Genomic DNA, 14,822 nt, shown 5'->3' on the forward strand with positions numbered 1-14,822 from the left:
CCTGAGTGAGAACTGCAGCCACGGTGGGCAGAGTGAGAACTGCAGTTAAACTTAATACATAACAGTTAGCTTCTAGGCAAGGGTGGCTTTCCCCATTTCATAGGCCTATTGAAGCATTCGCCATGTGCAGTGGAGGCTGTTCCATTAGGGCAGATGAGGCACTGCCCCACCAACCTCATTCTGCCCTCAGCCAGCCTGTTATCTTACAACCAGTCCCAAGAGTGGCACTGCCAGCCAAAACACAGGAAGCTACTTCATAGCATTGACTCCATCAATTTCAGTGCTGTCTACATTGACTGGCAGTGGCTCTCCAGGATTCCAGATTGAGCGCATCCCTAGCGCTACCTGCAGATGCTGGGAATTGAACCTGAGACCATCTTCATACTAAGCAGAGGCTTTACCACTGAGCTATCACCAACTTCCTCTTCAGTCTCAGTGTCCTCACTTGCAGAACTCAGCAGGGAAGAGCACTTCCTGTCGTTGGTTCTAGCGCCACCTACGGTCAGTCTCCCTGCCTTCCACCCTATTAGCCCCAATTAGCATCAGCCACCACTGCCCATATGTAAGACCTATGCATGGAAAGGGGGACAGGGAGACTCTGCTGCTGCCACTGCATGATGCCCCTGGCGCCACCCTCTGGAATACTGATAAGGAAAGATCTATGCATGAGCATTTCTGGACAATTGGAGCCCCAGGACACATGGAAGCTTATGCATGGTCAACGTTCCCTTTGCACTTACCCACATAGCACCTAGCAAGCAGCTGAGCAATAGTAAAATTGCTACTAAGGCTTAATAATGGAAAAAAGTATAGGAACCTAGGAATTCACCTGCTACGTTTAACTTTATTACTTGTTAAAGAAATAGACGACAGTTTAAAAGATTGACTATTATCTAGATTTTTTTATATATATTTTACAAGAAATCACATTTCTGCTCAAGGCTTTTAGCGTACTTAATGATTCTTCCATTTCTTAACAAGTTAAGTGTGATCTCAGAATGTCCCTTTCCCATGAACTATGCAGTAGCACCAAATTTATTTTTTTTAAAGTCTGTACTTACTACTTGATTAAAAAAAAATTCCCCATAGCTATAAATTCCTAGTCAATCACTATGGAACTCAATATTTTCTGTGTCTTAAAGACTGCCTACATGAACTTGAATTTCTCGATTGAAAAGAGGATATACTACCACAGAGTGGCAACAACAAAGGCCTGTTTGCCTGGAAACCAACTTTATTATTACTGTTGTTTTCTGTTTATATTCTCTACCACCATGGAAAATGGGCTGGGTACACACTGCAACTTTATTACATATTCTTCCCCTCCAAGAATTCTGGGCACTGTAGTTAGTTAATGCTTTCTGGGAATTGTAACTCTATGAGGGTGAAACTACCGTCTCCAGAATTCTTTAAGGTATAGTATGTCCACAGCCCAAGTCTTACCACACCAACATGTGGTAATTTGACTCTCAAGGTCTGCCCCTGAGAGTCAAATTAGATGGTCCATTAAATATGTGATCATATGTGAATATAGAATTGTTTGAACAGAAAACATGGATTCAACACCTGCAGCCCTCTCTTCCTTGCAAATCACAGTAGGATGTACGGAGTGGTTAAACCTTTCATCGACCTCATTTTGTTGTTCTTTGCCACAGAAGGCAAACTTCAGAAAATTAAAAATATGCAAATGCAATCAGGTATTTTAACATATCACCTGAGTATGCAGGAGCTCCATTTGTGCATCAGTGAAAACAATAGAGCTTAAATCTTGCATTGTCATAGCTTTTGTTCATTTGTTTTTAATGATGATATAGTAGATTTATTAATTCCAGGTGTACTTTCAGGAGTAGATCTTCAAAAAAGAAGCAGGAATCCACACACTCTCTCTCACACAGCCTTTTTTTGGGGGGGGGTATACTCAGACATTAACCTATTCTCTTTGATTTGCGTTAGTTACTCCCACTGCTTTAGCTTCAGAGAAATAACCCCCATGTAACAATATATTGCCCTAAAATGGTTTGTTTGTTTTTTAATTAAAAAAGGGGAGTGGTGCATGAAATAACAATTCCACCTGCAGAATATCCTCTATTCCTTCACATTTCAACTGCCAATCACTGAATCATCCACCAGAAAAGTCTTCCTAAATATGGTTTCTTGGCATTTGCAGGAGTTTCGTTTCCATTTTTTGTATTTTAAGTTATAAATTGAGTTATGGAAATTCATTAATAAATGATATGGCCAACCCATAAAAAATTATAACATCTCATTTCCATTTACTAAGTATACACATATTCCATTGCTGCTACAGGCTGATCATTTTAATGAAATATTGAAGCCATTCACCTGAGGTCAGTATGGAAATCTCACCAATGCATCTCTTGAATAGACCACAAAAAGGCTGCATATCCTTTAAACAACTTTTCAGACATTTGGATATAATATAACCATAGCTGTCAACTTTTCCCTATTTTTAAGGGAAATTCCCTTATTCCGAATAGGATTCCTCGCAAGAAAAGGGAAAAGTTGACAGCTATGAATATAACTGGTGTATTGAAAAATGACAATGTGAGCAATTCATATCAAGAAAGGGCGGAAACTTTCAGGGATTAGTAAGACGTGAAACACAAAGTGTGGGCAAAAGACTTAAAACATACAAAGCCATGAACAGGTTGCAGAATAAATGGTTCAAAGGGAAAAGGGTAAGAAGGAGTAAGGAACGCGAGTTGAAAACAACCTAAAGATCAAAGGAAATTGAGTTGGAGATGGAGGGAAGTGACAAGGGTGAAGGGAAAAGGGTGGGTGGTAGTATGTCTCTCTCTTTTGTTATTACCGATATATACATGTGATGTTACTATGGATTGTAATGAATAAGGAATGGAAATAAAGGTGTTAATTAAAAAAAAAAGAATAAATGGTTCATTTTTTGGGAACACATTAGTACAAACAGAAGAATAATAAATTGGAAGTCAACTGCTTAAAATTAATGAACATATTTTTCCCAGTCACAATGGTGTGACACTGTAATGAATTTTTGAAACAGGTCTGAGCCAACATGCCCTGTCCCCAGTTTTGGCACCTGATTTTGTGAGCCCTGCAGTGCTTTTGGGATCAAGCTTGAGTTGGCAGGAAGAAATGGTGTGTGTGAATTGTGGGGACCTGGGTTGAAGGAGGGTGGGCCACTCCTTTGCCCCCAGACTTTGCATAGTGTAGACCTTCAGCTGAGGCTCAGAAGGCCTTTAATGAGCTCAGGGGCAGCGGGGGGGGGGGAGAGAGACTGAGCAGGAAGTGGTGATGACTGAACCAGAGGCAGAACAGGAGGGTGCAGTTATAGAATCATAAAGGATCCTCTAGTCCAGGCATGCCCAACCTGCGGCCCTCCAAATGTTTTGGCCTACAACTCCCACGATCCCTAGTTAACATGACCAGTGGTAAGGGATGATGGGAATTGTAGTCCAAAACATCTGGAGGGCCGTAGGTTGGGCATGCCTGCTCTAGTCGAACCCCCTGCAATACAGAATATGCAGCTGTCCCATATAGGGATCGAACCTGCAACCCTGGCATTATCAGCACCACGCTCTAATCCATGCTGTCACCTAGAACCAGGCACCACCTTCACAGATGGGAGCAGATTTGCCCCCTCCTTGAAGTCTTGGCTTTCCCACAAGACAAGAGTCTTACAAGTGACTGTGCCATGCCTCATTATTAAAAGCTTGGTGGGAGGCATGAGGAAGCACATTGTTGGTGCTTCCATCCAGTTTTGAAATCCTTACACTGCTCCTGAACTCCTGAATTATCACTCCGGAGCACTGTGCCTGCTGCAAGAGCTGTGGGAGGTAATATTCACACTGGATCGCTAATCTCCACGTGGATCTGTCATGGATGCTTTAGCTGAGATTCCTGCATTGCAAGGTCTTGGACTAGATGACCCTTGGGTCCCTTCCAACTCTACGATTCTATGATTGTACAATAGGCCAAGAAGCTTGGAGGTAATGTACCTCATTGCCTGCTACTGATCACAGTTGCTTTAGACACCGTTGGTTGGATCCAAAGGCTGAATGGGACATGAATTTCCCCTTCCCCCCAATTCCTCAGAACAGCCTACCCCAAAGTTCAGAGTACTGTCCTAAACTGCATGGATTGCATCACAGGTAGAGATGGAGAGGTTTGGTTCAGTTCACACTGAATGGCGAATCTACAGTACATAATTCACACTTTCTGAAACAATATGTGAACCAGAACACAGCCATCCTTTCAAATTTTCACTTCTCTGAATTTTGCAGTGCAGTTCTCCAGCCAACTGATGTTTACAACAATGCATATACTAGGGTAATCTGCGCACTGAAATGCACATTAGTGAAATGATATCAAAATGCATTATTGCATTGGGTGTGTAAAATTTCTTTGCAGAAATGTGTATATTGCATATAAACACATGTCTATCAGGAGAAATTCACTGATGAATCTTTATGAGGTCTCTTAAAAAATCACAGTCTGCTATGGAGAGAACTGAAGTCTGGGGAAATTAAAAATTGAAATTGACAGATTCCCCCCCCCAACCTTAGTCACAGGTGCTATAGTACATAGCTGTCAACCTTTTGCTTTTTTTGAGGGAAATTCCCTTATTATAGCATTGGGAAACAGCAGGGAGGGTTGACAGCTATGCTATAGTACTGGGAGATGAAAATGACCTCAAATAGAGCAGAAGCTCCCACAAAGTGCATCCAGCTGATATGGGGCAGTCCCCCTCTCACACTGCAGTCCTCGTGTGCTCCAGCCCAGACTATTCAGGGGCGCACCGACCATTCAGATAGGATTTTCCGGGGAGATAAGGGGCTGCAGGAGAGAAGACATGGGAAGGCTGTTTGCACTTCTACTGAATCCATTGACTCTCAACACACATTCAACACATACGTAGATACCCTGCATCAGCGAACAGGGAAGATCAGGCTTCTAGGACGCAATGATACTTGGGGGGTGGGGTGGACAGAAGCCACTTTGCATGACGACAGCAAAACAATCCAGTGTTGTGGGAAATGGTTATTAGAAAAGACAAATGCTTCCATTTACAACATGCATCACGGTAATGGACTTTATGAATCATTATGTCTCAGTGAGCTAGCTTGGTTCTCAACCTTTCTACCACCCCTCATATTGAAACATCACAGTTTCCCCCAAAGATCCCCCCAAACTAAACCTAAGGGTTGTTGTTGTTGTTATTATTATTATTTAGTTTTTACATTGGTAGGCTGGGTGCACTACAAAAATACATGAAAATGGCTTATCTAAATAACCTATCTCAAATTCCAGATGTGCTATGCTAAGTTACTATTTTTCTCTCCCATTTTCTATTACAGTGTTGGGGATACTGTAGCATTCCCATTGTTGTTGCATTTTAATTTCCATAAGCTCTAACCAGTGTACAAATGGTCAGGGTGATGGGTGTTGGAAGTCAACAGTTTCCCCACCACAGTTATGTGAAATATTGGTTACAATGAGATGTAAGCAGTGAAATTGTGCACAAAGTTACAACCAAACACTTGAATTCAGAAAGGACGAGCCAGAGGTAAGCAACAGAGATGTGTAATGCTTAGCTGGGTCTACTAAACTGGCTGTTGGCATCTTTTGTTGTGGAAGGGGACACATCTTCTTGTTCATGACCTACTAGTACCTGAGCCCTAGGTCAGTAGAGAACATGGTTTGTAAGCAGATGGTCTCAGATCCCAGGCAATTAATCAACGATCTCAGGTAGCGTCAGGGACAGTGCTGAGGAGGGCTGCACTAAGGAAGAATGGTGGGAGCCACCCCCTCCCCCTGATCCTGAATCTTCCCAGGAGCAGGAGGACAGTATAGATTTGGAATAGTGGTTTGCAGAGGGACATAGTTCAGAAGGCAGAAGCTGGGAAATACTGGATGGGGAACAGCTAGGAGAAGAAGCACTAGAAGAGAGAGAGTTAACAGATTCACATTCTCTGGATAGCATTCACCCCCCCCCCCAAGTCACGGAGAGCTCAGAAAGTGTCAGAACAGAAAGCACAGAGGCTACAAGCTTAGATTACAAGACGTAGGAGTGCCGCCATTTCTAGGAGATGTGTTCTTTGTTCTCTTGCTGTGATTATTAAAGATTATAACTGGTAAGATGTTCCTTTCATTTGATCTTCTTTACTGCCACAGGGGGAGGAAGCTGATTCCCCAAAGCCTGACAAGTACACAGAGCTGATCTAGAGGGACCCATGCTCTGACTCGGTATATGGAAGTTTCACATGTATAGGTAGGTTTGGGGCCAAAATCTTCAGATATGTGAGAATGGCATTTTAGGTTTGTTTCCAACTAAGGTCTACAGAGGGCAATCCTATTGATACTAATGTTTAGTCATGCCCATTAATTCCAGTGGGTCTTCTCAGAGCTTTTTGGAGTCTTCTTAGAGGGTCAGTCCATCATTTGACAAATACATGAGTGAGTCTCATCGGGGAGCCAGAAAGTAGAACTTCTGCTAGAGCTTCATTTTCCTGGAGCTCAAACAGCAGTATTTTGTTAATGGGAAATTGTAGTTACCCTGTCAGCTACTACCTGGCCAGGTTTTAGCTTGGTAGACCTGCAGGTCCGATTCTCAGTCAGCCGTGAAACATATTAGGGGGCATCTCGCAAGTAACTCAGCCTAATTCATGTTTTAGCATAAAATGTTTCAATAGGAGTTCTTTGAAAGCAGGGTTGTGTGCACTCTGAAAAATATATAGGATATGTGAAAGATAGGAACATGTAAGGTTACATACTTGTTTCAGTGAAGTTATACCCATGCGTTCAAAAGGATTTGTGTGCAGACCAGTCCCATCCATTGAAGTGAATGGATATATTCCTTGGTGTGATTTTCAAAAGCACTTGCTGCAAGTCAGTAGACTGGGTAATTACTTTTCTGATTCTGGAAGTGTTTGTAAGCAGATTTAGATGAGCCAACTGATACTTTCTTAATTCACAATCAGGTGTAACTGTTTTAGAACAGGAAGTATTTAACTCAACTTTCAGAGTAAAAGCCACGTTAGTCTGTTGCAGCAACGGTAGTCTACACAGGCTTATGCCATAATATATTTCCTCGACTTCCCATGCTACAAGACTCTTGGTTGTTTTAACTTTCTAAGTTTATGATTCGTAACCAATACATATCTTGTTAAGTATGCACACAACTAGAGTATACAAATTACCAAGGCCTTTATCATTGACTCTCCATAATTGAACCAGTTATGTTTTCCCCCCTTAGGCCACCAAATAACATGTTGTTGTTTTTTCCAGGGGTGGGGGAAATGTAACCAATTCAGGAATTCTATAATACAGAATGTGTTTTACAAAATTTGCTACACATTCATTTGACAATGTAAGAAAACATTTAGGTTCACATCGAAATAACATGACATACCTGCGTGGAAACACCACAGATCAAATAAAATATTCATGTTTTTATTGTTTTATATTTTTGTTCAATTTATTAATAATCTTTATATTTATATATATATTTATGGCTTTGAGCAAAGACAAAAGAAAAAAGTCTAACTCATCCCTGATCACACAGTCATTGTAAGAATCAGTTTGATGTATATTGTCTTTTCAGCAGCAACATGATCCAACCTCATCATAAATACATTTCCTCCTATACAGATGCAAGGTTCCATATTTAAGGGCTTAGTTATATACAGAGAAAAATAGGTTGATTCTCAAAATAGCAATGGATATTCTTTATACAGTATTACAGAAATGAGAGTCATTTGATTCGTAACCTAAATATATATATATACACATTCATACATACATACATATATGTATATCATTTTATACCCTGTACCATTTTTAGTTAACTTACAAATCTTAGATTTTGCCCACTCTATTACAAAGTCATTAAAAAGGTTTTTTTAATGGTTTCACTGAAAGACCATGTATGTTAATGTTTCTCTATAGTACTTAAAATAAAATAAACATATGTATAAAAATAGTTCACTACCAACTCCATTATACTCCTATCAAATGTAAACCTTGAATAGTTTTAAGGACCAGAATATGATCGTCATAAATTGGATAAAATTTATTATCAGTAATAAAATAAAGTCAGGGTTCTATTGTACCAAAAAATAAATGGTCTTGCAGTTTACCCATAGCGTTACATTCCTTGTATGTGATTCATGACCACTCCCATTTAACCACCACCATCATATTCACGGAATAAATTACGTCTATAACTTTATTTCAGTTGGGAACGGGGATTCGCTAAAACCTTTAAGTGTGGTTTATCCATGTAGGCATTTGAAATAGCATCAGAGAAAAGGCATAACAGGCAGAATGACTTTGGGTGGCACCCTCGAAGCTACCCTTCCTTCTACAGTGGCCTCATTGGGGACAAAGAGGCTCCTGCAGAGAAAAGACTCTGTACACTTCAAAGACCACCAACTTTGAACACCATCCATTGCGGTGTCTTCAGAATAAATCCCATTGGAATGGATGCATCTTGCACAGGGAAAACATTCCTGGTGGGTTGTGTTTTTCACTGTAATTAGGACACGCTTAACCTTCAAATGTATACGAAAGCACCACAACATACATAGTTGCGAGGTGCCATTTTGTTCTTCCACTGCTCAGTGATGTCAGTACTAAAGGGCATGTTCTCTTACCAGGCATTACCCATTTTGGGCTGAAGGGATGGGCAGTGTTGTTTGCACTGCCGTTCAGAATGCAGTTCAGTTACGGCATGGTCAGCTTAACCGTGGCCCTCCCCAGGCACTATCAATTTGCTAAGGGGCTTCCTTTGTGGGGAGGGTGACACAGGTCTTGTACAAGTTCCTCCATGTCTGCTTCTGAGATGGAGGATCACATCAGAAGGAAAGAATGTCCCGGGGGAAAGAATCAAGGGATTTGCTTACAACAGGTGCTCTATCAGATTCTTATGCGCGCTGAACTTTGTAGCTCCCAGTCTACTACCTGGATCAGAAAGGATCGACAGAGTTTTCTAGCATAGCTTGTGTGGGGAGGCAGCAACACATCAAGCCCCTGGTTTACACATTACTTAAAGCAACATGATGTTCACCATGCTGGAACAGCTGCTCCCAGCAGGAATATAGGCTCCGTCTTATTGTGAATCAGACTGTTGGTCTATTTAGCTGAGTATGGCTGGCAGCAGCTCTCTAGTCTTCATTTCAGATGTGGGACAATCCTACTCCTGTCTGTAGATGCCAGGGATCGAGAACTTTCTGCCTAGACAGAAGATGCTGAACCACTGAGCTACAGTTGCAGGAATGTCTGCAGCTTCTGTTCCACACAATAAGAGAAAAGTGTACTGTTATGTTTCATGCTAGCAAACCCATCCCCAATGCGACAAGCGCTGGGAGCATGGTAGGCAACATTTGACTGGGGCCTGAATCAGAACACTTGTCAGTTGGGAAATCCTTCCTCTGGAAGCACTTGTAGTCATATGTTAACTTGAGAACGGAAGCAAAGGAAAGGAAAGGTTTACAAAACCGTATGCTTTAACCCTGCCTTCTATTAAGGACTCCCTCCCTTTTGTTCAGACATTAGAAGAAGAAAAAATTAACCTCATTTCTACGGTTGACAATACATGCCATAGTAGAATATGCTGTCCAAATTATTATAGTACACACTGAGCAAGTCGTGCATTCCCAAACAAACAGGATGCTATAGTATACTTATTTCTTGTTTGTAAAATATCGTCACAGTCAACTACAGAACTACAGTGAGGACAGAGAACACACCTGAAAGCCTAACCGAAGCAGTGATTGACAAAATAATTCATTCAAAAAATCAAAACAAATTCACTTTTAGTTATTAACTACAGATTCGAAGTCAGCATTATAGGAAATGAAATGCAGAAACCATCCATTCACATTTATCATTTTCCAAGTTTTAAAAAGACACATTTGGGCTTTTCCCTAAAACGGCTGACTGAAGCGATGAGTTGTACCGGGGGTGTAGGGTGCTTTTGTTGTTCCTTTTTTATTATTTGTTTTCTGCTAAAAAAAAATAAGAATCCAAGCATGCGTGGAATATTTTCAGACACCACCTAGGGCAATGATGAAATAGGTGATGGTATTGGTGAAGTACACAGAGCAGGATCAAGCATACAATTTTGCATAAAAACACTGCATGTAAAAGGAGCATTGTAGGTCTCAAGCCATTGCATTACAGTTGTGTTGCATTTTATATTTCGTAAAATTTAATTTTTTTATATTTTGGCGTGAAGAGTTGCAAACTAAATTTCTAAACAAATACTTTGCAATGGTACACCACACAGGAGCTATTGTTGTTGTTGTTGTTGTTGTTGCTGCTGTTATTTGGGTCTAAAAAGTTATTTACAGTAAGATTAATGAGTCTCCACTAATTTTACCCCCCAATATGAAGATAGAAGTCCACCCAGCTTTCAGAAAGAGGAGAATGATTCTGAGGTTAGATTTCATCCAAAACAAGCAGTACTGCTAGACCTTTGTCTGTAGACAGGAAGAATTTCATTGATCCTTCAATCGAAACCTGAATGTAAAAGCACCAAAAAGTAATCTGGACCTTTAAAATGGGAAATGTGTCTCAATTATTTTGTTTAAGAAAAGTTAAAAACTACTGTTTGCGAATTCCAAGCTAATGGGTGCATTATGTATGGATTTTTATTAGTATTATTGTTATTATTTCTGTGTGGCTTAGTTCCTGGAATTATTAATACTGCCTTTTAATGTAGAATAAAAACAGGAAATCTCTTCATATTTCTAACCAGGTTAAACATAAATAACATTACAACCACTGTTTTTTAGACTCATTTTAACAATTTCTAAGAAAGGAAGACATGAGAGGCCATTTTGGATTTCTCTTCTCTCTCTCTCTCTCTCTTTCTCTCTCTCTGATGTCCATCTCTCTCTCTCCATACATTCAAGGGTTCAGTTTGTCCAAAGTGCTCCTTTTCACTGTAGACAGCTGGGATCTATTGGAAATCCTGGGAGTGATCTCAGTTTTATGTCAGTCTCCGCTTATTTGAAGTCTGCATGAATCACAAGTTTGAAGCAAACCGCGGTTTATCGCCCTCTAGTTCCGTGCTTAAGACTGCGGAAGAATCCCTTTGCAGCGTGGCAGCTGGCGGTGTGGGCCCTCGTGGAGGTGGAATTGCTCCTGAAGACATCTGGCGGAAGAGGGCCACTCTTTGGGGGACAGTGCCTTTGCTCCCAGCCTGGATGCCTGTGCTTTGGAAACTGGAGATGGGCTGTGGAATGGAGGCTAAAGATTCTCCCACTGTCGGGTGAGGTCTAGAAATCATAGTGGAAACCTCGTGGGGTAATGAAGGCTGTGAGGCAGAGAGGGGTCTCACCTCTCTTGTCAGACTAGCATTGTGAAGAGCTTGCGTACTCTTATGGACGTCACTCTTCTGTGACCCACTAGGCATTTGTTGCTGCTGCAGTTGCTGCTGTTGCTGCTGTTGTTGCTGCAGCTGCAGCAGCGACAACTGCGAAGCTGTAGGCGTTGCATACTGAAAAGTTCGGCCGGCTAGAGGGCTTTGTACCGGTGGGCTGCAGACTGCGGAAGGGTAGGAGCAGGGGGAGAAAACGGCAGCTTGCTGAGGCGTCTGTGTGCTCGGCGTCGGAGAATTCAGGCTCATCACAGAATACACAGGCGGGGATTGAGTCCTCATCTGCATCGAGGGGGCAGTGGTCAAAGGACTCGAATTCAGTGCTGGCATTTGCTGCAAATTTGCCGGCCCGACTGCCTGCACCATCTCTCGGTCGTGTTTCACTATCTGTTTCAAAATTTCGCTCTCCTGGTTGTTGAAGACGCCAGTATTGAGATCTTTTTGGAATTTTTGCAGCAGAAGCGAATTCTTCTTTCCTTTGTGGGCGAAACGGACACAACACAGCATGCAAGTTAGGATCTCTCTGGCCACCTGGCAGATCATACCATATCTATCTAGTTGTCTCTTGCATCAAGGCAATAAGGGAAATGGTTAAAATAGCCAAAAGACTTAATATCAGCCACATTCTTTTTTTAAAAAAATATTCCTCAGATTACATCACACTATAAGAAAAATAACATAGGGGATGATCAGGCAGATAGATGAGGCTATCCAAAATGGGAATAAACACAGTACTCATGCTAGAGTAACTGGGATCATCACTACAGGGCAGGTTTAGCCCCCTCCCCGCTTGTGTCTTCAATTACATCCTTTCACCTTCCCCCATAGGAAACAAACAATTGCTACCATTCACTTCTATAGTTCAGGTTCCTGGGAAACCCACAAATACAGCATGAAGGCAATAGACTCCTCTTGCCTTTCCTTCCCAGCAACTATGATTCAGTGGCGTGCTGCCTCCTGACACAGATGTTCATGTCTAATAGTCATTAATCCCCACATTTAAGGAACATGGGTCACTGCTGTGATGACAGCGCTGTGCCCCATAGTGCATATAAAGACAATTTTAACTGCTTTTAGCTATCTTATGTGCAAATCTCCTTAAGGTGGCTGTTTACAAGGAAATTAATAAGTCAATGATGCTGTTCATAATAGTACTACTCACAGGCATGATGCACATGAAATGAAAGCAAAAACCTGTCTTGCCCTCGCTGACAAGGGTGTTTGCATATGTGTGTGTGTGCGCGCACAAGTGAGCATGAATGCACAGCCAATTTTGCACAGGGCGAGCAGACACTTACTTATGAATCACCTATAACCACAGATCTCCAAGAAACTTACAACAAAATAAAATACGAAACAACATACGTCATAAAATAAAGCAGAGTGTTAAAAGTGACCAGATAAAAAAGAATGCTCCGGGAATGCTTGCTGAAATAAAAAAAATGGTGCACCAGAATCCAAACGATGCCAGCGTCTGATTTGCTCTGGATCCTATGAAATGTTTGCATGAATATTTTCATGGATTTGCAGCATCCTATGAACCGTGGTTAGCAATCCCGTCCCCAGAAAGCCACTTAACACACTGACCACCATTGTGATGAGCATTTTACTATTTGCTAACGATAAAGGGTGGTGCCTGCTAATACTTCAGCATTTTACTCCTATTATTGTGGGGACTGGTTTGACTCTTAACGTGCAAATATACTTTGCAGTCCAATCATAACAGGTTGCCAGCAGTGGAAAGGAAGGGAAATGAAGTAACTAGGTTGTGTTAAAAGAAAGAGTCTCTCTTTCTCCCCTCTCCTTGTTCAGCTGCCCTAATTTTTGAAATGCCCAATGTGTTATGTAAGTTATAAATACATGTGTCCATTTAACACGTTTCCTGGAACTAATTATTAAACATTGCTTAAGTAGTGACCACCAGATTGAGAGTCGTAATCTTTCCAAATGGCTGTGAACTAATATGAACTCAGGGGATATTATGTAGTACCTGGTTGTGTAACACAAGTCACGGCATGCAAACTGAATACTTGGTTTGGGTGCTGCGGGACACGAGATCTATGTCATCCACTGCCCCCAAAGTAAGTCTACAGGCCTCAAAAACAACTTGCATGACTCTTGAAAAGGCGCCCTACAGCTTCAGTCTAAACAGCAGAGCAAAATCTCATACATTTGAATGCATTTGCAGCAATTGCCTGAATTAATCTGCAGTTTGAATAAGCAGCACTGCTTTGGAAACTGAAGATACATTCAGCACCTGAGGCCCTTCCTCCAAGGGTGGTGCGGAGGCTGGCAACACGAGAATGAGTCCTGCTTATGAAATGCTCTCCCCAGGGAGGCATGCCTGGCACCACCACTATCAGCTGGCAAAAATCTTTCTTTTTACCTAGGCTTTCATCCCTTAAACTGGAGGATTTTAGATTTCTGTGGCCTCCTTTCAGAGGCTGGGATGTGTTAGACCTGCCTTTTAGTAATGATAATTAATAATAATTTTATTATTTATACACTGCCCATCTGGCTGGGTTGCCCCAGCCACTCTGGGCGGCTTCCAGCACATATAAAACATCAAACATTAAAACCTTCCCTATGCAGGGCTGCCTTCAGATGTCTTCTAAAAGTCAGATAGCTGTTTATTTCCTTAACATCTGATGGGAGGGCATTCCACAGGGAGAGCACCACTGCCAAGAATGCAGTGTTTTGGGGTTTTCAGTTTGTTTTGGTTTTTATATGCATTTCAACCTTTTGTGCTATTTTTGTAAGTCGCTTTGGGTTACTTTTTGTTATATATAAAAAAGAAGGAACCCACCAATTGCTAATAAATGATAATACTAATAATAATTCCTACAGGTGTGTGTTTGTGGGTTGGTACATGCCTATGAATTTCAGTGATCATCTGGATAATTTGAGGATAGCGAAATGGTGAATTTCCAGCTCATCATTTGGCCTGGCCGATGGTCTCCATGCTGCTGGTCTGTGGTGGTTTGAAGAATATTTCTGACAAATCTCTGTAGGTGACGTACTGCACAAGTCTGCCACAGTTGCCAACTTAAAAACAGCCTTGATACCGTGTTCACTAGGCTCAGCCATAATTCACTAAATCCAAGCCATACACAAATAGGCTCATAGACTCAGAGACCCTCCCCCCCCCTTCACTATCTGTGCAATAATGACCTTTCCTTAAGAATGCTGCTGACAGCCTCTATACATGATTAATAAACAATAATAAGCATGACTTCCAAACTTAAATTCCCAAGGGATATGTGAGAGCCTCGGATTACTTAAATTTCACTTACACTTTCTCTTTTATAGCAACACATCTCTTATTCATAAATCAACATGGCCATTTAATGGAATGGAATGGGATAGTGGGCTGCATTTTTTTTTTTTTTTAGGTTTTAAAAGTATTAATATTTGATTTTGGCCACTTCTCTGCAGTATCCGT

At 41.4% G+C, this 14,822-nt stretch overlaps 1 protein-coding gene across 2 annotated transcripts in view; it reads right to left on the bottom strand.

Moving 5' to 3' along the window:
- Window positions 1-9,993: 9,993 nt before the first annotated feature.
- HCN1 (hyperpolarization activated cyclic nucleotide gated potassium channel 1) overlaps window positions 9,994-14,822 on the bottom strand; it is a 169,000-nt gene continuing 164,171 nt past the window's right edge. Inside the window, exon 8 of one of the 2 annotated variants that reach the window (XM_033164142.1) lies at window positions 9,994-11,856. In XM_033164142.1, the coding sequence (XP_033020033.1) occupies window positions 11,027-11,856 (830 nt within the window). In that variant the 3' untranslated portion in view covers window positions 9,994-11,026. The remainder of the gene's footprint in view (window positions 11,857-14,822) is intronic. The other variant, XR_004427553.1, reaches the window with a different exon arrangement.

The sequence above is a fragment of the Lacerta agilis genome, chromosome 11 (assembly GCF_009819535.1).
Source record: "Lacerta agilis isolate rLacAgi1 chromosome 11, rLacAgi1.pri, whole genome shotgun sequence".
Taxonomy (NCBI): Eukaryota; Metazoa; Chordata; class Lepidosauria; order Squamata; family Lacertidae; genus Lacerta; species Lacerta agilis.